The 22,413-nt window shown below is 34.5% G+C and overlaps 1 protein-coding gene across 1 annotated transcript in view; it reads right to left on the reverse strand.

Moving 5' to 3' along the window:
- Positions 1-22,413, reverse strand: part of LOC129506967 (phospholipid scramblase 2-like) — a 35,428-nt gene that overhangs the window by 5,827 nt on the left and 7,188 nt on the right. Inside the window, exons 2-5 of the mRNA XM_055321048.1 lie at positions 12,094-12,262; positions 9,415-9,457; positions 6,103-6,323; positions 2,339-2,500 (exon numbers count right to left, since the gene is read on the reverse strand). Of these exons, the coding sequence (XP_055177023.1) occupies positions 2,339-2,500; positions 6,103-6,323; positions 9,415-9,457; positions 12,094-12,186 (519 nt within the window). The 5' untranslated portion in view covers positions 12,187-12,262. The remainder of the gene's footprint in view (positions 1-2,338; positions 2,501-6,102; positions 6,324-9,414; positions 9,458-12,093; positions 12,263-22,413) is intronic.

The raw sequence follows: 22,413 nt of genomic DNA on the forward strand, positions 1-22,413 counted from the left end.
GTATGCAGTGATGTATTATACATAGCCTTGGAAATAGTGTTAAGGAATTTGGGGAAAGTACTTTTGCGTAACTTTGTCAAAATTTCTCCAGTGTTTTTATACCTGACACCACCATTTCCCCTCATCCTTAGGAAAAGATCCTATATTTTACATTGCGGAGATAATAGAAGCTCTTGGACAGGAATTTGCTAAAATCTCAGAAGCTAACCCTAGAAAGTCATTGTACTTAATAACATAAACAGTCAATCAACACATATTTTGTACGTTATATGAACCATATACTATATTTTTACAATAAAGGAAGTGAGAGAAAAGAACATGTTAACAAAGTCATAAGAGAAAATATATTTACATTAGTGTATGTATATTTATTGAAAAAATACACATATTAGTGTATGTGTATATACTGTTGTATCCATGCCAACACTTCCTACTTCCTTCCTGTTAATGACGAATGGACTATTTCTGCACTCATATGAAGGTTATTTCCTACATGTGCGTTAGTCCCATACCAAGCAAGAGACAGGATTCATCAAATATTTGACATCTGCAGTTTCTTTACATTTTCCCTCCCATTTGGCCCCTTTCGTTTAAAATCAAAACATACTAAGAACATACCTTTCATAAAAATATCTTTTAATACCTGTGGCCCCATTCAGCCAGGAAGAGGGGTAGGGTAAAGCAATGAGGCAAGTCATACAAGTGTAAAGTTAGTTTCTATCTTCACTTAAATTTTTTTAATAAATTCTGTTCATAATGGATTTGCATTAGTTTTGATTTAAAAAGATTACATTCAAGTATCATTTATCTTAATTATTAAGTTTTTTTGTGCTTTCTTAAATTTTGTTCCTGTGATGAATGGCTTATTTCCTTTACCATAGTTTGCCTGTAACAAGTTACTGCTTTATCTCTTTCCTTATTACCAAAATATTGCAAGGGTTGCCCACATTCATACATAAGATGACTTTTTCACAGAACTTTGTGAAAAAAAGTTCTTTGTTCCTCATTTGTTCTTTGTGAAAAAAAGTTCCCTTTGTTCCTCATTCTTAGAGCTTACTCAAAAATGCCAGCTGTGAAATGACTTTGCTTCAAACTTATAATAGGAAATATTTTATACACCTCAGAGAAAGTTCTGAAGATTTTTGAATAAAGTAGGATTTATTATGATGTGAGATATAAAACAATACACAGAAAGCAATTTATTTTTTGATATCATTAATAATGAACCAAGATAGCTTTGGCGACCAGAGTTTTATGCATAGGCCACTCTCTTCCATTGGTTTCCAGCTTCAAATACAGAAGAGTAGTCTTGTGTGCTGGTTTTATTCAAGTTTTTCAAACTAACTATATTATTGTCATAATTCATTTGCTTAAATATGTTTTACTTAATTGTACATGCAGGTGCCAATCAGAATCAGTATCACAAAACTGAATTAATATAGCTTTAGCGAAGGAAAAAAATCAGGTAATCATTTCAGGTATTAAAAAAAAAGCAAACACGTTCTTAATAAAAGATTGAGAAACAGTACTTTTTCCAAATCAAATATCTTAACAAACTGAGACAATAGTTTCTGCTGCTGAGGAATCCATATTTAACTAAGTGTAGTGGGTCGTATAGTTTTATTAACTATATTTAGTACTTTTAGTAGTTAACCTTCCAAATTATTATCTGAATATTGGCCATAATTTGAGAAATATGTCAGTAAGCACATAAAAATATAACAAAATTGGGGACACCTGAGTGGCTCAATTGGTTAAGTGTCTGCCTTTGGCTTGGGTTATGATCTCAGGGTCCTGGAATCAAGCCCTGAGTCAGGGTCCCTGCTCAGTGGGGAGTCTGCGTCTCCCTCTCTGTCTACCTCTCTCCCTCCTGCTTGTACGTGCATGTGCTCTCTCTCTCTCAAATAAATAAACAAAATATTTAAAAAATAATCTAACAAGATTGTATCATAAGTTTCAGGATTTTATAAAAATTAACATTAATATGTTATTTATAATTAATGCCCAAGTATGTCATTGTTCATTGCAATAAAGTTTCATTTTCTCTTTCAATATTCCTTCAAATATTAAATAGCAAATTTGTTATTTGGTGACCATATACTTGAAATATAGCTTAAAAAGATGTCTTATAAGTGGCATAAACATGTAGGACTCAATGTTGCAAGGAAACTATATTAGATATTCAATTTAAAAAGTAGTCAAATACTTATAACATCATGATAACATGTTTTTATTTTATCTTAATCAAATTTAATAATGTATTGCAAAATAACCAAATAACAAATTTGAGCATGATTATCTTTTTTTAGCATGATTATCTTAAAACATAACTACTCACATTAAAATTTAGATCCGTGAGACAGCTGGAAACCACACATGGTCCTCTGATTTTCATTATATCCTCCTTATTTGCATTTTTAATTTTAAACATTGGCCAAAATGGGTGAAAGTATTGGTACACATATCCAATTTTTTCACCAGGAGGAGCCTCAACTTTTAGCTACAAAAGATAGACAAATGCAGTATTGATCAAATGAGATCTGTTTGATTTGTGAGCAACAAATTAGTTGTTACCTATTAGCTTTTTGTACATATATGAATGGAACTTTCTGTGTTTAAGGCATGCCCTATATTTAGGAGTGGACATGGAAATGAAAACACACAGGATTTAGGTACTGAAACCCGTGAGGTGAGACCTGATGCTGCTGCTCACTAACTACAGGAAATGTGGGCATATCACTAAACCTCTGAAATTCGTTGTATATTTGCAAGTGGGGGATAATAATATTTTTAGGTGCTTATGAAGATTACTTTTTAAATTGCTATGCCCATAAAACATGCCTTAAACTATAGTCATACCAACAATTATTTTATTTTTTATTTTTATTTTTTTTAAAGATTTTATTTATTTATTTATGAGAAATACAGAGAGAGAGAGAGAAACAGAGACAGGCAGAGGGAGAAGCAGGCTCCATGCAGGGAGCTTGATGTGGGACTCGATCCCGGGTCTCTAGGATCACGCCCTGGGTGAAGGCAGGTGCTAAACCGCTGAGCCACCCAGGGGTCCCGCCAACAATTATTTTATTACCAATATGCCAGGAAGTTTTGTCCCTCTATGCAAATGTAAATATGATTTCACTGAAATACTTTTGATTTAAAACCTAGTTCAGATATTGATTGTTTAAATTACAGTCTACCATAAACATGATGGATTATTATCCAGCCGTTTGTAAGAATGGAAGAAGCCCAAGACATACTGATGTAATCTTCAAGTTGTATTGTATATGTTAAAAAATGGTAGAAGTGGGCACCTGGGTGGCTCTCAGTTGGTTAAGCGTGGTTTCAACTCAAGCCATGATCTCAGAGTTGTGAGATTAAGCCCTGAGTCAGGCTCTAAGCCCAGTTTAAGATTCTCTCTCTCCTCTCCCTTTGCCCCTCCCCGTCCAAAAAAATTGTAAAAGATTATCTGCCAATTGTGTTTATAAGACACATGTATTTCATACATATGTATGCATTACACAACTACTCAGAATAATTCTGGGAGAAGATTTAAACTCATGAAAGTAGTTCCATCTGCAGAGGAATATTAGGAGGCCTAAGAAACAAGAGTTTGAGGGGCACTGTTTCTCCTAAATGTATTTTTCTTTCTTTCTCACTCTTTTTTCCTTTCTTTTTCCCTTCTTACCTTCCTTTCTTCTTTCCATCATATCTGATTTATTTATTTATTTATTTATTTATTTATTTATTTATTTATTTATTTATATTGTTCATTTAAAATATAAATGAAGACTACGAAATTAAGAAGGTGGCAGTTGTAATGCAGTTTGTGAATCTTCCCCAAACTCTCATGAAAAAGGACAGAACAAATATTCCATGCTCATGGATTGGCAGAATTAATATTGTGAAAATGTCAATGTTACCCAGGGCAATTTACACGTTCAATGCAATCCCTATCAAAATACCATGGACTTTCTTCAGAGACTTAGAACAAATTATTTTAAGATTTGTGTGGAATCAGAAAAGACCCCGAATAGCCAGGGGAATTTTAAAAAGGAAAACCATATCTGAGGGCATCACAATGCCAGATTTCAGGTTGTACTACAAAGCTGTGGTCATCAAGACAGTGTGGTACTGGCACAAAAACAGACACATAGACCAATGGAACAGAATAGAGAACCCAGAAATGGACCCTGAACTTTATGGTCAACTAATATTCGACAAAGGAGGAAAGACGATCCACTGGAAGAAAGACAGTCTCTTCAATAAATGGTGCTGGGAAAATTGGACATCCACATGCAGAAGAATGAAACTGGACCACTCTCTTGCACCATACACAAAGATAAACTCAAAATGGATGAAAGATTTAAATGTGAGACAAGACTCCATCAAAATCCTAGAAGAGAACACAGGCAACACCCTTTTTGAACTTGGCCACAGTAACTTCTTGCAAGATACATCCACGAAAGCAAAAGAAACAAAAGCAAAAATGAACTATTGGGACTTCATCAAGATTAGAAGCTTTTGCACAGCAAAGGATACAGTCAACAAAACTCAAAGACAACCTACAGAATGGGAGAAGATATTTGCAAATAACATATCAGATAAAGGGCTAGTTTCCAAAATCTATAAAGAATTTATTAAACTCAACACCAAAGAAACAATCCAATCATGAAATGGGCAAAAGACATGAAGAGAAATCTCACAGAGGAAGACATAGACATGGCCAACATGCACATGAGAAAATGCTCTGCATCACTTGCCATCAGGGAAATACAAATCAAAACCACAATGAGATACCACCTCACACCAGTGAGAATGGGGAAAATTAACAAGGCAGGAAACAACAAATGTTGGAGAGGATGCGGAGAAAAGGGAACCCTCTTACACTGTTGGTGGGAATGTGAACTGGTGCAGCCACTCTGGAAAACTGTGTGGAGGTTCCTCAAAGAGTTAAAAATAGACCTGCCCTACGACCCAGCAATTGCACTGTTAGGGATTTACCCCGAAGATTCAGATGCAATGAAACGCCGGGGCACCTGCACCCCGATGTTTCTAGCAGCCATGTCCACAATAGCCAAACTGTGGAGGGAGCCTCGGTACCCATCGAAAGATGAATGGATAAAGAAGATGTGGTTTATGTATACAATGGAATATTTCTCAGCCATTAGAAACGACAAATATCCACCATTTGCTTCGACGTGGATGGAACTGGAGGGTATTATGCTGAGTGAAGTAAGTCAATCGGAGAAGGACAAACAGTGTATGTTCTCATTCATTTGGGGAATATGAATAATAGTGAAGGGGAATATAAGGGAAGGGAGAAGAAATGTGTGGGAGATATCAGAAAGGGAGACAGAACATAAAGACTTCTAACTCTGGGAAATGAACTAGGGGTGGTGGAAGGGGAGGAGGGCGGGGGGTGGGGGTGAATGGGTGACGGGCACGGAGGGGGACACTTGGCGGGATGAGCACTGGGTGTTATTCTGTATGTTGGTAAATTGAACACCAATAAAAATTAATTTATTAAAAAAAGGACAGAACAAGTATTATAGCTAAATAAAACAAAACCACTATCAAATTTATTATCAAAAGTAGATGGAAAAATTATAGCTCCATTTTTTCAAACTACAAGCAGGTGTAATGAAATAAATGACAACAACAAATTCCTGAGATCCAGGGAATCCAGATATCACTAACAAGAAAGAAAAGAAAGGGATCCTACTCAGTGAAAGCTCAAAGGACCAGTCTGAGAAACACAGCTTAAAATGGGATGGGACTTCACAGCCTCTAGGTTGTTGGCACTCCATCAGACAGCTATGAAGAACTTGCAGACAAGTGCAAATATAAAACACAATATTTCAGAATAGAAAACTTCTAAAACTCCAAAGATCTTGTGATCTTCATTACCTGAAAAATATTTACAGTGTTGTGTATTCTTACTCTGCAGGTATGTGGTACAAATTATAATTTCCTCTCTAACATATTTCATTCCAGAATATTCTTTGTTGCCAAGCCCAATATTTTAATATACTGCACAATTCTGAGGCTTTTTTGAAGGAACTCAAATACATTCTAAATCATGTAGAAATAATATTTACTGACCTTTTGTAGGTAGCAGTTTTTCCAGCAACAGCTACATCTTAGAGCTTTATGCACAGTTATGACATCACGGCCTATGTTATCATAAATTGTAATGGTAAAAGATCTTGAAGGTCCACAGAGGTATCTGAGGAAACAATTACTTCTGTCTTCTGCAAAATAAATTCTCTGTCCTTGGTTGTTCATGACTTCATATTTCTTACTAGTTTCAAAACAACTGAGAACTAAAGAATGAAACAAAGTGGTCATCTATTAATGGTGTGAGACATATAAATTGCCTATCAAATTATCTTCAAATTTGGACTGTACATTTGATAATAAACTGCTTGGGTTTAAGACATTCATCTTCACTGTTATCCTAGTTTCTCATGGAAAAAAAATAGATGGTTAGTTACTCTCTAGTTCCTTTTACTGCTAAAATTCTATGCATAGCTTTTTTGGAATCAGTTTTGAATTTCTGAGGTATTAACCCAATTTACTATTAATGTTTTGAATTTTGTTAAATTTTAATCCTCTTCTTCATCTTTCTCTTCCTCAGGACATGAAAAAGACATTAGATATTTAATCTGGATAGTAAAAACCAAGATAAAATATTTTACTGATGCTAAATTGAGGGAGACAATAAGCACACATATATTATCCACATTAGATAATGATCAGATTCATCTCTTTTACAAGCAAATGGAAATATATTTTATCTTAATAATTTTATTTCTGTGATCATATAAACAAACTAGTCCTAATTTTTTTAAAAAAAGGTGTTTTCTACACCCTATATTCATTACTGCACTACTTAGAAAAGAAAAAGTAAAATGGAAGCAAAGTAAATACCCAAAAAGTAGCAAAATGTAGTATCCCCTTTGAGGATTATTGTGTTGCTATTTAAAACATTCAGTTTAAGATAAATAAAAATAACAAAAATGACAAAAACATTAAGAGAATAAATATAAAAAATTGTGTGGACAATGATTAAAAGTGATTTTTAAAAATTCATCAAAAGAATATTTTAAAGTTTTCAAAGGAAATGTATTGGTAGTTGTGCATGGATGATATTTTTCTCCTACTTTTTAAAATTTTAGGTGTTCTTGAATGAGTATGTTTAATGAATATGTTACTGTAATATACATTTACCATTTTGTTTTAATGTTAACCTTTGAAACAGCTACAGAATTTCCTCATTTTTAATGATTTTTTTGGCATATAAACATGTTTTTGTATTATATAAATGTTTTGTTATTATATAAACATATATGTTTATATATGTTTTTGTATTATATAAACATATTTGAAAGATAGTCATTTTTTAAGACTTATTTATTTGAGAGAGACAATGTGTCTCTCAAATATGTTTTTGTATTATATAAACATATGTTTTTGTATTATATAAACATATTTGAAAGATATTCATTTTTTAAGACTTATTTATTTGAGAGAGAGACAATGTGTGTGTGTGCAGGACAAGAGGAGCAGAGGGAAAGAGAGAATCTCAAGCAGACACCCCACTGAGCACAGAGGTCAACTCATGGCTTTATCTCATGAACTCAAGATCATGAACTGACCCGAAATCCAGAGTTGGCCTCTTAACCGACTGAACCACCCTGATACCCTGAAAGATATTCATTTTTATTTAATATTCAAAGATAAACCATGATTCAAGATTTATGAAAAAATATTTTGTCTTTTAAACTTAATTCATTTTTATGACTAGAAATCACATATACATGACACAGATTTAAAAATGCAAAAGAAGGGGCACCTGGGTGGCTCAGCGGTTGAGCGTCTGCCTTTGGCTCAGGTCCTGATCCCAGGGTCCTGGGATTGAGTCCCACATCAGGTTCCCCGCAGGGAGCCAGCTTCTCCCTCTGCCTAAGTATCTGCCTTTCTCTCTGTGTCTCTCATGAGTAAATAAATAAAATCTTTAAAAAAATGCAAAAGAAGGTATAAAATTAAAAATAATTCTTTCTTCCTGGCCTACTCTATTTTTCTCTTCTCCAATTTTATATGTATCCTTCTAGATACATATCTCTAGATATCTCAAACATATGCAAAGCCTAAATGTATTATATACAAACCTAAAGAAACCCACTTTTATATGTACTACTCTGTAATTGCTTTTTATACTTAGCAATATATCATGGAGTTCCTGACAATTCTACAGAGCTGTCTCATTCTATTAAATAAATGCACCATGTTAAATTATGTGAAAGTAATACTTGGAGCAGTAGTTCTTAAATTTTTAGCCTGCATCAGAACCATCTGGAGGACTTGATAAAACACGGATAGTTGAACTCCACCTCTGGATTTTGTGATTTAGTGGGTCTGTGATGAAGCCTGGGATTTGATTTCCAACATGTTTCCAGGTGATGTTCATGCTGGCAGTCTGGCAACCATACGTTGAGAATAACTGGTTTGGAGAATTAGTTCCCTATAACATGGATAGTTAGATTTTTCTCAATATTTTTGCTATTTTCCTTCTTCCATGACTTTTATGACTTCATGCTGTGTGTTTATTTAAGTATATTCACTTATATTTCAGGGAAAGCCCAGGTCTGATTATTCTTTGATTTTCTCAAAATTGCTAGCATATGTCTTGTCCATTATAGGTACTCAGTGGGGATTCTGGTTATTCATAAAATAAATAATTCAGTGTAGGGCAGCAGGAAAAACCTGAAGAAAACATTCATTTATAATATGCTTAAAGTTAAAAGCTTTCATGAATTAAATCAAACCACGAATGTCTATTTTAGTCTCAGATCTTCTAATGCATATATACAATGTCACAATAGGGATAACTATTTTTTAACTAAACTCTGATTTCATTTCATTTGCATGTATTATAGCTTCATATACATGAAAGAAATACTTGTACTAAACTGAGGAGATAGAGGTAAACAGTTGTATTCTAAAGAATGGGAGTGAAATTGGACTGCCCAGAAACTTACTTGCATTCTTCTACTAGCAGAATTCCTGAAGGATATGGAACCACTGCTTCTCTGAAATACCTGTATATGAGGAATTTAGGATGGGAAAACCCTTTCAGGAAATAGACCTACTGTTTAGCAAAACAAAAATGCAGATTAACATTTTCAAGAGTGATCCGGAGCCATTATCTTTGTCTTTTTCCATGAGAAGATTACTATTGCATTTATCCTGTCATCAACTGTGAGTCACATATTCTACGTGTCTATATATTCTGTTCATATTTCAAGATTTATTTTTACCCAGACACATGAAGCACTTTAATTTATAAGGAGTGACTGAACTATAGCACAAGAAATATTCAAGAGTGAATATATCAGTGTGTTTGGCACATACCTTCCAGAAGATCAAAACGTTGACACACTAGTAACTGATTTATCTAACAGAGTAGAAAATAAAGATAGGTGGTATGAAGTAGTTAAACTAAACTTAAAGCACCTACCAATACACATATATATTGATGCCTATATTTAGGATATTTGAAATAATTGATCCATTATCAACATCTCTTATTTTTTTCCTGTCAAATGTCATATACTAGTCTTAAGTGTGAAGTGTTTTTTAAGCTATCCATACACAGTATACTCTAAAAATATTTTTATGTAATATTAAACAATTACAAGTACAGTTAGACATTTAGCCAAAGAAAAACAATAGGTTAAATATAATTATATAGATGTCTTAAATAGAAATCTAAGCCTTTCATGGGCAAACAGATAAAGTTCTTTGAGGCTCTCTTTTGGAAAGTAAAGAGTGAGGGAAAAACAGTCTTCCATTCCATGTGAAAGATAGTGAAGACTAGAAGAACTTACGTGCTGCAAGTGGTTTTCTGTGACCAAATTGATAAGGTTGCCAGATTTAGTAAAACAAAACAAAACAAAGCAAAAAGCCCAGAATGCTGAGTTAAATTTGAATTTCAGTTAAATAATGAATAATTATTCCTATAAATATATGTCAAATAATGCATGAAACATGCTTAATCTAAAAAGTATTTGTTTACTTGAAATTCATATGTAACTAAGTGTCTTGTATTTTATTTGGTAATCCTATGAATAGACAAATGAAAAAAGAAAAGAGAGGGATTAGAACCCTCTGCCACTGGTGGATCACAGAGACTAAAAATAAAAACAATATATATGCACCCTTATGCATATTGCAGCATTATTTATAATAGCCAAGATATGAAAGCAACCCAAGTGTCTATCAATAGACAAATGGGTAAAGAAAATGTGATATATATCTGTATATACAATGAAATATTATGCAGCCATAAAAAAGATAGAATTGTGCCATTTGAGACAACATGGATGGACCTACAGGGTCTCTACTAAGTGAAATAAGTCAGACTGAGGAAGACAAATACCATATGATTTGACTCATAAGTGGAATCTAAAAAAACCCCAAACAAATGAATAAACAAATGAAAAGCAGAATCAGACCTATAGATACAGAGAACTGTATTGGTTGCCTGACAGGAGTAGGGTGTGGGAAGTTGGGCAAAATGCATAAAAGGAGGGCAGCCCGGTGGCTCAGCAGTTTAGCATCACCCTTCGGCCCAGGGCATGATCCTGGAGACCTGGGATTGAGTCCTGCATTGGGCTCCCTACGTGGAGCCTGCTTCTCCCTCTGCCTGTGTCTCTGCCTCTCTCTCTCTCTCTCTCTCTCTGTCTGTCTCTCATGAATAGATAAAGTCTTTTAAAAAATGCATAAAAGGGCATGGGAGATACAGACTTCCAGTTATGTAATGAATAGGTGACAGGAATAAAAGGCACAGCATAAGGAATATAGTCAATGACATAATGATAGCAGTGGTTGTAATAGGACAAATGATAGCTACACTTGGGTGAACATAGCACAATGTACAACTTCGTCAAATCACTAAGTTATACATCTGAAATCCATGTAACATTGTATATCAACTATACTAAAAAAAAAACAAAACAAAAAAATGATGAACTGAAGAATCTCTTCATTGGTTATTTACACAGACCAACATCATAGTGAGAAAATACAATGACTAATCCAAATGCTGCTGCAAAGAACTATCTAGATTTCCTCAAAGCTAGTTTTGTAAATGTTCTGAGAAACCTTATTGATAAAAGTGCCTTTTTAGCATGTAGCTATCAAAGACAAACGTGACTACCATAAAGACAAATGAGCTTAAAACAATGGAAGCAGGAGCAGGTATTACATGTGCATGAAGAGTTTAAATATTTATTGTATTGAATACAATGGGTATGGAGTCAAAGGCATCTTCTAAGTTGAGGCTATTGGCCTCAAAGCTTTTGGTTCCTTTCTAGTTTTACTGTTGGTTTTCTAGCTTTTTCCTGAACACTGGGAGAGGTGTGTGAGTGTGTGAAAGAGTGAGAAATACCACACTACCAGAGTTTAATTGCATTTCTCTGCAAACACTCTGAATCAACAAAGAGTTTCTGGGGCTGCCTGTGACAGGGAGGGTGAGGGGCAGAGGGAGAGGAAGAAGCAGACTCCCCACTGAGCAGGAAGCCTGACATGGGGCTCCATCCCAGGACCCTGGGATCATGACCTGAGCAAGAGTAGATGATTAACTGACTGAGCCACCCAGGTGCCCCCAATTTCCTAACTTAAAAATGGACTTCCGGGATCCCTGGGTGGTGCAGCGGTTTGGCGCCTGCCTTTGGCCCAGGGCGCGATCCTGGAGACCCAGGATGGAATCCCACGTCAGGCTCCCGGTGCATGGAGCCTGCTTCCCCCTCTGCCTGTGTCTCTTCCTCTCTCTCTCTCTCTCTCTCTCTGTGACTATCATAAATAAAAATTAAAAAATTAAAAAAAAGGACTTCCCAGGAAATACATTTGTAAACCACAATGTTACATTATTTACAATCAAAAATTAAAATTAAATGTAAAAATCTTAATGTTATAGGGATAGTATTTTAATCTACAGTTAGAATTTTTTCGTATAACACAAACTGTATTTTGAGACTATCAAATTCATATTATTACCACTTGAATAAGTTAAGAAACATATTACCATACCTGAGTCAAATATTCCAGTCCAGGTGGACAGTTGGGTATTGTCCCTGGCGCTCTCATCCCATGTATGGTGGGTGGAAGATTAGGAAAAGCCATCAATCAAGCAATCAAGATTACATAAATTCTCAAGAATGTGACAGATTGAAGAGATTTCTTTTTGTATCTGTAAAATCTAACATGAAAGAAACATTAACCTGGCTAGAGACAGGAATTCACTTCAATTTCAGGTCTATTTTTCTTTATTTAATGGTATAAACCTGGGATCCCTGGGTGGCACAGCGGTTTGGCGCCTGCCTTTGGCCTAGGGCGCGATCCTGGAGACCCAGGATCGAATCCCATGTCGGGCTCCCGGTGCATGGAGCCTGCTTCTCCTTCTGCTTATGTCTCTGCCTCTTTCTCTTTCTCTCTCTCTCTCTGTCTGTGACTATCATAAATAAATAAAAATTTAAAAAAAAATTTAAAAAATGGTATAAACCATCATCCATACCTATTTTTAAATTGTTTTCAACTGAAATATTGAAGGTTTTATTTATGGAGACTGACTCTCACTAAAACCAAAAAGGAAACACAGAAATAAAGAAGTCTCAGTTAATACCAGTATCATAAACCGTGTAAATTGTTATACACATTCCTACATGACCCTTCATCTATTTAAATACATTTACATCTTTAGGTTCAGAACCATTTGACAATGACTAGATGGATTCTTTCCCTCCAATGTTGAGGATGTGTTATTGTGGACATGACAACATTTTGTTCTGGCTAAAGAGCAGATAAAAAATTTTAAAATTGAGATTTGGGGAACTACCTGTCTCTATTGCCTTGATTCTAACAAACTCAGAACAAATATATATAGAATCAAAATTTTCTTTTTGGCCCTGAGTAAATTTTCATTATTCTCTGTATCTTCCTCAGGTTGTGTTAGCATTAAACTTAGGAAATAAAGGCACAAATCCATGCTTCCAACTCAAAATTTAGGAGGATGATTCTGCATGCTTATAAACACATTTACGATATTACGGAACTTATTACATTGTTTTGAGGCAAATATTGTAAGATTTACTGTCATTCAGATACATTAAAATAAAAAAACACGAAATGATAACATAAATGTAAGAGATGAGCATCAATCATAATTAGACAAGGATGTGTTTTGGAAAAATATTTGCTAGGGAATACAAGAGTGAGTTTTAAATAGATTGCATTCCATATGATCATATTATGACATGAGAGCTGAGATAAAGAGAAATGAAGAAAGGATGGTAGCAGAAGAGAGAAAAACGCAAACTGAAGAGATTTTTTTTCTTTTTAGTTTAGCTGTTTATTTGAATTTTTATGATTAAATTTTAAAGGAATTGAAAAATATTTTCCAAACTGGCTAATGCATTTTACATTACCTCTGGCAATGTATGAGAGTTCTAATTTCTCAACATTCTTGTCAACACTTTTTATTGTCAGTCTTTTTAATTATGGATACCTTAATGGATGTGAAGACATATCTTATAGTAGTTTTGATTTACATTTCCCTAATGGCTAGTTTTAATGAATAGCTTTTTTATGTGTTATTGACCATATATATATATATATATTGGAGAACACTGTCTTTAAATCCTTTGCCCATTTTGATCTATTATTCGTCTTTTTTACTGATGAATTATGAGAGATTTTATATGTTCTGGATTAAGCCCCATTATAAGATGTGTAAATATTTTTCTTCCATTATGGGTATTGTCTTTCTACTTTCTTGATGATGCCCATGGAAACACAAAAGTCTAAATTTTTGATTATAAGATGTGTAAATATTTTTCTTCCATTATGGGTATTGTCTTTCTACTTTCTTGATGATGCCCATGGAAACACAAAAGTCTAAATTTTTGATGTAGTCCAATTTATCTATTTTTGTTACCTTTGTGCTGTGTCACGTCTAAGAAACCATTCCTTCATCCAAGGTCACAATGACTTATTCTTCTGATTTTCCTAATAGTGTTAATGTTCAGGTATTATATTTGGGCCTTTGATCCCTTTTAATTTTTGCATATACTGTGAGGTAGGGCCCAACTTTACTCTTTTGCATGTGGATATACAGTGGATATTCCAGTACCATTTGTTGAAGAGATTGTGTTTTTTTTTTTTTATTGAGTTATTTTGGCACCCTTGTTGAAAATCAATTGGCTTTACATATAAAGGTGTATTTCTGGACTCATTCTATTTCATCGTTGTATAGGTCTATCTTTCCTAAGCCCACAGCATCTTTAGTTTGTAGAAGTTTAGAAAGAAGGGATCCCTGGGTGGCTCAGTGGTTTGGCACCTGCCTTTGGCCCAGGGCACGATCCTGGAGTCCCAAGTCGGGGTCCCGGCGTGGGGCTTGCTTCTCCCTCTGTCTGTGTCTCTGCCTCTCTCTCTCTTTCTCTATATCTATCATAAATAAATAAATAAATAAATCTTTAAAAAAAAAGTTTAGAAAGAGAGAAGAGTCCTCCAACGTTATTTTTTTTTTCAAGATTGTTTTGAATATTTTGGTTTTCACGTTATGTTTCCAAATAAATTTTAGGGTCACTTCAGTTTCTACAAAAATACTACCTGTGATTCTGATAGATATTAATTGAATCTGTAGATCACATTAGGTAGTATTGCCATCTTAACAAATATCAAGACTTCAAATTCACAAGGATCTACAAAATTTATTTAGATTTTCTTTAATGTCTTTCAACAATATTTTCTGATTTTCAGAATTTTGTGCATCTTGTAAAATTTATTATACTTTATTCTTTTTGATGGTATTATAATTATTTTCTTATTCTGCCTTCATGAATGGAAGAGTTGGTTGTTACAGCAAACTATTGTCTCATTTTAAGAAATTGCCACATCCAGCCATCCCAACCTTCAGCAAGTACCACCCTGATTAGTTAGCGGTTGTCAGCATTGAGGCAAGACCATACACCAGCAAAAAGATCATGATTCACTAGAAAGGTCAGAAAATTGGCATTTTTTAGCAATAAAGTATTTTTAAATTAATATATGTACATTGTTTTTTAGACATAATGCTATTACACACCTAACAGAGTATAGTGTAAAGAAAGCTTTTATATGCACTGGGAAATCAAAAACTTATTTGCCTTACTTTATTGTGATATTAGTTTTATTGTAGTGTTCTAGAGCGGAACCTGTAATATCTCCAAGATATGCCTATACAGATTATCCTTTCACCACTGAGTATTAATGGCTCCCTTATCAAAAATTAGTTCATCTTATCTGGATTTACTTCCGGGCTCTCAATTATGTTCCGTTTGTCTAGGTGTCTGTTTTTATGCCATCACCATGCTGTTTTTTTGAGGTACAGTTGACAAAAATGTAAGATATTTAAGGTATACAATGTGAGGATTTGATATATGTATACATTGTGAAAAGATTCCTTCCTTTCAATTAGTTAATACACTTGTCACCTGTATATTTACTTGCTTTTTCAATGAGAACATTTAAGTTCTATTCTCTTATCAAATTTAAATTATATAATACAATGTTATCAACTATAGTTACACATTATACATTAGATTCTCAGAAATTATTCGTCTTATAACAGGAAGTTGATACCCTTTTACCAAACTATCTTTATTTTCCCTACTCCCCAGGCCCTGGCAACCACCATTTTGCTACCCTATGTCTTATGAATGTAACTTTTTTTTTTTTTTTAAGATCCTGCACACAGGTATACCATGCAATATTTGCCTGTCTATGTCTGGCTTATTTCACTTAGTATAACTACCCTCTAGGTTTATGCATGTTGTTAAAAATGTCAGGATTCTCTTCATTTTTAAGACTGAATAGAATTCTTTTGTGTATACCATATTTTCTTGACCCAATCATTCATTGACAGAGAGGTTGCTTCTATACCTTGGCTGCTGTGAATAATGCTGGAATTAATGTGGGAGTCTTCAAGGTCATGGTTTCATTTCCTTTGGATATATACCGAAAAGGAAGATTGCTGGACCATATGGTAGTCCTATTTTTAATTTCTTGAGAAACTACTATACTGTTTTGCATACTATTTGCATACATTTAGCTTCTCACAAAGAATACATAAATGTTCTTTCCTCCACATCCTCTCCAGCACTTGTTATCTTTTATTTCAGAATAGCTGTTCTAACAGGTGTGAGATGGTATCTCATTTTGGTTTTGATTTGCATTTCCCTGATGATTAGTCATGTTGAGCACCTTTTCATGTACTTGTTGGCCATTTGTATTTCTTCTTTGGAAAAAAAATATCTATTCAATTCCTCTGTTCTTTTTAAAATGGGATTTTCTTTCCTGTTATAGAGTTGTATGAGTTTGTTATATATTTTGGTTGTTAACTTTTATCAGATGTGTGGTTTCCAAATATTTTCTATTTTCTACCATTCAGTAGGTTGCCTTTTCATTTTACTGATGGTTTCCTATGCCGTGCAGAAGCTTTTTAGTTCCATGTAATCCCACTTGTTGATTTTTCCTTTGATTGCCTTTGCTTTTGGTGTCAAATCAAAAAAATCATTTCCAAGACCAATGCTAAGAAGCTTAACCCTTTGTTTTCTTTCAGGATTTTTAAGGTTTTAGGTTTTACATTCAAGTCTTTCATTGATTTTGAGTTGATTTTATGTATGACGTTAGATAATGGTCCAGTTTCATGCCTTTGCATGTGACTACCAGTTTTTCCTGGCACCATTTATTGAAAAGACTATCATGTCCCATTATACATTCTTCTTTCTTGAAAATTAATTGACCAAATATGCATATATGGGTTTATTTCTGGGCTCTTTATACTTTTCCATCTATGTGTCTGCCTTTATTCCAATATCATATTGTTTTGATTAGTGTGGTTTTGTGTATAGTTTAAAACCAGTATGCCTCTCTTTTTTGTTTTTCTCTCTTAGGGTTGCTTTGGCTATCAGGAGTCTTTTTGTGGTTCAGTTTGGATTTTAGGATTTTGAAAACTTTGTGGAAAGTTGTTTTTGATGTTTTATAGGCGTTGCATTGCATCTCTAGATGGCCTTTGGTATTCTGGACATTTAACAGTATTAATTCATCTGACCCAAGAATATGGGATATATTTCCATTTATTTTGTCTTCTTCAATCTCTTTCATCAATCTCTTACAGTGTTCAGTGTAAAGGTTTTTCACCTACTCAGTTAAATTTATTCTTGAATATTTTATTTTTCTTGATGCCATTGTAAATGAAATTGCACTCTTAATTTCTCTTTCAGATAGTTCCTTGTTAGTGTATAGAAACAGAACTAATTTTATTTATTTATGTATATATATTTATTTATTCATGAGAGACATGGAGAGAGGGAGACATAGGTAGAAGGAGAAGCAGGCTCCCATGGGAAGCCTGATGTGGAACTTGATCCCAGGACCCTGGGATTGTGATCTGAGTGAAAGCCAGAGCTCAACCGCTGAGCCACCCAGGTGCCCCCAGAACTAGTTTTTATATGTTGATTTTATATTCTGCAGCTTTACTGAATTAGTTGATTAGTTCTAACAGTTTTTTATAGGAGTCTTTAAAATCTTTTATGTATAAGATCATGTCATTTACAGAGATAATTTTACTTGTTGTTGCTGTTTCCAGTATGAATGCCTTTTACCTATTTTTCCTGCCTTAGTTAGAGGAAGGAAACTATAGTTTCCTTCCTACTGTAGTTACTAGTTCAAATACTATGTTGAATAGGACTGGTGAAACTGGGCTCTCTTGTCTTATTCCTGATCTTAGAGGAAAAGCTTTCAACTGTTCATTGTTGAGTATGATGTCTTAGCTGTGGTCTCGTCAGAAATGGCTTTTAAAACATCCAGATACATTCCTTCTATACCCAATTACTTGAGAGTTTTTATCATGAAAGTATATCAGATTTTGTCAAATACTTTTTCTACATCTATTGACATGATCATATGATTTTTCATTTTTATTTTACTAAAGGGTCATATCACATTTATTGATTTGCTCATGTTGAAACACCCTTGCATCTCTGGGATGAATTTCATTTGATCGTGGTGTATGATTATTTTAATATATTGTTTAATTTGGTTTGCTAATATCTTGTTAAGGATTTTTGCATCTGTATTCATCTCGGATATTGACCTATAATTTTCTTTGTAGTGTCCTTGGCCTGGTTTTGGTATCAAGGTAATGCTTGTCTTATAAAATGAGTTTGGGAGTGTTCCCTGCTCTTCAAATTTTTGGAAGTTTGAGAAGGATTTTCATTAAGTTTTTAAATGTTTGGCAGAATTTACCAGTGAAACCATCTGATTCTGAGCTTTTCTTTTTTGAAATTTGTTTGATTACTGACTCAAACTCCTTACAAGGAATTGGCTAATTCAAATTTTCTATTTCATCATGATTCAGTCTTGGTAGGTTGCATGTTTCTAGGAATTTATCCATTTTAGGTTATCTAACTGATGGCATATCATCATTCATGGTAGTCTCATAATTCTCTGGTATCAATTATAATGTCTCCTTCATTTCTAATTTGATGTATTTATCTTCACTTTTTTTCTTAGTCTAGCTAAAGGTTTGTTGATTTTGTTTATCCTTTCAAAATATCAGCCCAGTTTTGCTGATATTTCTTTTTTCTGGTTTCTATTTTACTTATTTCTCATTGATCTTTTTTTTTTTCCTCATTGATCTTTGTTATTTCTTTCCTTCTTCTAACTTTGGGCTTAGTTTCTTTTTTTATTAATTTATGTGTATGGTGAGGATGTTTGAGATTTTCCTTTTTTTAATGTAGCTACTTATTGCTATAACCTCCCTCTTAGAACTGCTTTGCTGCATCTCATAAATTTTAGTATGTTGTATTTACAATTTCATTTAATTTATTTTTTATTTTTTAAAAAAGATTTTATTTATTTATTCATGAGAGACACAGAGAGGCAGAGACACAGGCAGGGGGAGAGGCAGCCTCCATGCAGGGAGCCCGATGTGGGACTACATCTGGGACTCCAGGATCACGCCCTGGGCTGAAGGCAGGCGTTAAATGGCTGAGCCACCCAGGCATCCCCAATTTCATTTATTTTAAAATATTATTGAACTCTCTTAGTTTTTTGACCCTTTGATTATAATGGAATGTTTTGCTTAATTTTCATATATTTGTAAAATTTCTAGTTTTCCTCCTGTTATTGATTTCTATTTTCATACTATTGTCATCAGAAAAGATATTTGGTATAGGTTCAGTCTTCCTAAATTTGCTAAGAATTTGATCCATCTTGGAGAATGTTCCATATATACTTGCAAAGAATGTGTATTCTGCTGCTGTTAGATAGAATGTTCTCTATATGTTCGTTAGAGTCGTTTGATTATAGTTCAAGTTCAGTGTTTCCTTTTTGATTTTATATTTGGATGACCTATTCAATGGTAAAAATGGAGTATTGAAGTCTCCTGTTAGTATTGTATTTCTCCCCTCAGAGTTGTTTGTATTTGTTTGATGTATATATAGCTGCTCTGATGTTGGGTTCTTATATATATATATTTATGATTGTTTTTACCTTCTTCATTAATAGAACCTTTTGTCATATAATTACTGTCTCTTGTTTATCATTTTTGACTTAAAATCTATTTTGTTAATATGAGTATTGCTATCTCTGCTTTCCATTTTCATGGAATATCTTTTTCTAGTCCTTCACTTTGAGTCCAGGCTTGTCCTTAAAGTTGAAGTCAATTATTTTTAGGCAGCATATAGTTGAGTTTTATTTTTGTCCATTTAGCCACTGGATGCTTTTTGATTGGACACCTTAATCATTTACATTTATACTAATTATTGATGAGCAAGGAATTTCTAATGCCATCTTACTGTTTTCTGGCTATTTTATATTTCTCTTGCTATCTTCCTTTGTAATTGATGATTTTCCATAGTGCTATGCTTTCATTCCCTTTTCTTTATCTTTTCTCTATCTACTATAGGTTTTTGCTTTGTTGTTACCAGGAGGCTTACATAAAACATCTTATAGCTACACCAGTCCATTTAGAACTGATGACCACTTAAATTGCATACAAAAACTCCAAACTTTTCTCTCCCTCACATTTTATGTTTTTGAAGTCACAATTTACCTCTGTTTATATTGTGTATTCATTAGCAAATTATAGTAATTTTTAATCTTTTTGTCTTTACTTTTATACTAAAGTGATTAGCACACTGTCATATTACAGTATGAGAATATTGTGAATTTGATTATATACTTACCTTAACCAATGTGTTTGATATTTTCATAAGTTTTCATATTACTAATTAGTGTTCTTTCATTTCAGTTTGAAGAACTCCTTTCAGCATTTCTTGAAAGACAGGCCTACTGGTGATGAACTCCCTTAGCTTTTATTTATTTGAGAAGGTCTTTATTTCTACTTCATTTTTGAAGGACAACTTTTCCAGGTAAAGTATTTTAGGTTGGCAGTTTTTTCTTTCTGCATTTTGAATATATCATCCACTCTCTCCTGGCTTGCAAAGTTTCTTCAGAAAAAGCTGCTGATAGCTTTATATGGGGGTTCCCGTGTATATGAAGGGTTTTTTTTGTGTGTGTGATTTTTATTATTATCTTAATTTTTGACAGTTTTATTGTAATGTGTCTTGCAGAAAATACTTGGAATTAAAATTTTAGGGAAATCGATGAGCTTTATGAACCTGATGTCCAAATCTATCCTCGGGTTTGGGAAGTTCTTGGCCATTATTACTTTAAATAAGTATTATGCCCTCTTCTTCCTTTCTTATACTTCTGTCAGCACTGTTGGAGATTCTGAGGTTTTCTCAGGCCTTTTCTATGGTTGTACCCACTCCACATTTCTTTTTCCTTCTTGGTAGTAATCCTTAAGGTTGTATGCCTTCTCTTGGTGCTGCAAAGCTAGGCCACACGCTGATAGTCTCTTGTTCGCTTTCCCTAGGTCAGTGCTGATTGCACAAGTTTGCCTGATTTTTTTCGAGTTCCATATAGTTGGGCCTGCTTTCTTTGTGCTCACTAGCTATCTGACAAAGCTTTTGCCACTTTGGGGAGTATGAACAGGGAGATGGTGATGAGGAAGGAATGTGTGTTGTGTGAGGCACACGGAGTGTTGTGAGTGCCTGTGGGCCGGTTGGGAGGATCTGCAGGAGAGATAGGCTGGGCTATAGATGGAGTTTGTGACGGAGCTGGTGGGATCCACGTCCTTTGATGCCCTCCCAGAGCCCTTCATCCATTCTCCAAGATACTCCTTGTTCTACTCAGTATTCAGGATAGAGTGAGAAAAAAGTGGGTCTCTTTTGCATATCTGGGGAAGCTGGCCTCTCACCTACATGCTCAACGTTCTCCTGTGCAGAAATCATGAACCAAAAAAGGTGTCTCTTGGCAATGAGCTCTGCTGCCCTGGGGGAAGGTGATGCGGGTAAAGTGAAGCTGTTTCTCTTACCCTCTTCAATGTGTCTACTCTCTGATAATGTTTTGCTCCAGAGGTGTGCTAGACTATCTCTGCTGCACTGCTGAACTTCACAAAGGCACTCTCATGTAGAGATGACTGTCAAAATCAGTCTTCTTTGGGGAAGAATTTAGTAGAATACTCCAGTTTTGTCACTTAATGGTGTTACTCTGCAGTTTTACAGAAAAAAAAAATGAGCCTCGAAGTGTTTTGTTGTCATTTAGATTTATAAATAGAGGAGCTAGAAAGAGAACCCAGGTATGCTGAAAAGAGGGATTGGATCAAGGCATGGAATAGGTAGTCTCCAGCTGGAGACAATGACTGCTTCCTCCTTTGGCTACTGAAAGCTCAGTGGGATCCCAGAGATTTGTCCTAAATCCAGGAACCCAGGCATCCTCTCCTAAAAGGCAGCCAGCTTATCACTTATATCAGAATAGAAGTAATAAAGCCTCTGCAAATTTATAGATCTTTTTGCCTAAACAGTATAGTTTCCTAATAAAAGTTATAAAATCTCCATCAGAAAGGCCACAAAGAGGACCATAGACATAAAAAAGGGCAGAAGTCATTTATGGTGACTCAGAGTTGGAACACATCAGTCTCTGGAAGCTCCATGTGAAATGGTTACCTGGGAGGTGAATTAGGAGTGGCTGATCCTCTATCTGGCTCACATCCACAGCCTCTCAAAGTTGTTGTGACGAAGAGTTAGGATACCCAAGCAGCCACGACAAAGAAACATTCCATTCAGAACTTTGAAGTTAAATTAGTTCTATGAATACTTCCATGTGTACTAGGATATAAAACTGATGATTCTCTTGCAGTATGGCTCCTACACTCCCAATATTAGTTTACTTTTTTGCACCTTGTGCAAAGGGGTGTTCTTGAGAAGCCCCCCTTCATAAGCCTTCATCTAGATTAGCACATTG

Source organism: Nyctereutes procyonoides, unplaced genomic scaffold, assembly GCF_905146905.1.
Source record: "Nyctereutes procyonoides isolate TBG_1078 unplaced genomic scaffold, NYPRO_anot_genome, whole genome shotgun sequence".
NCBI classification, from domain to species: Eukaryota; Metazoa; Chordata; class Mammalia; order Carnivora; family Canidae; genus Nyctereutes; species Nyctereutes procyonoides.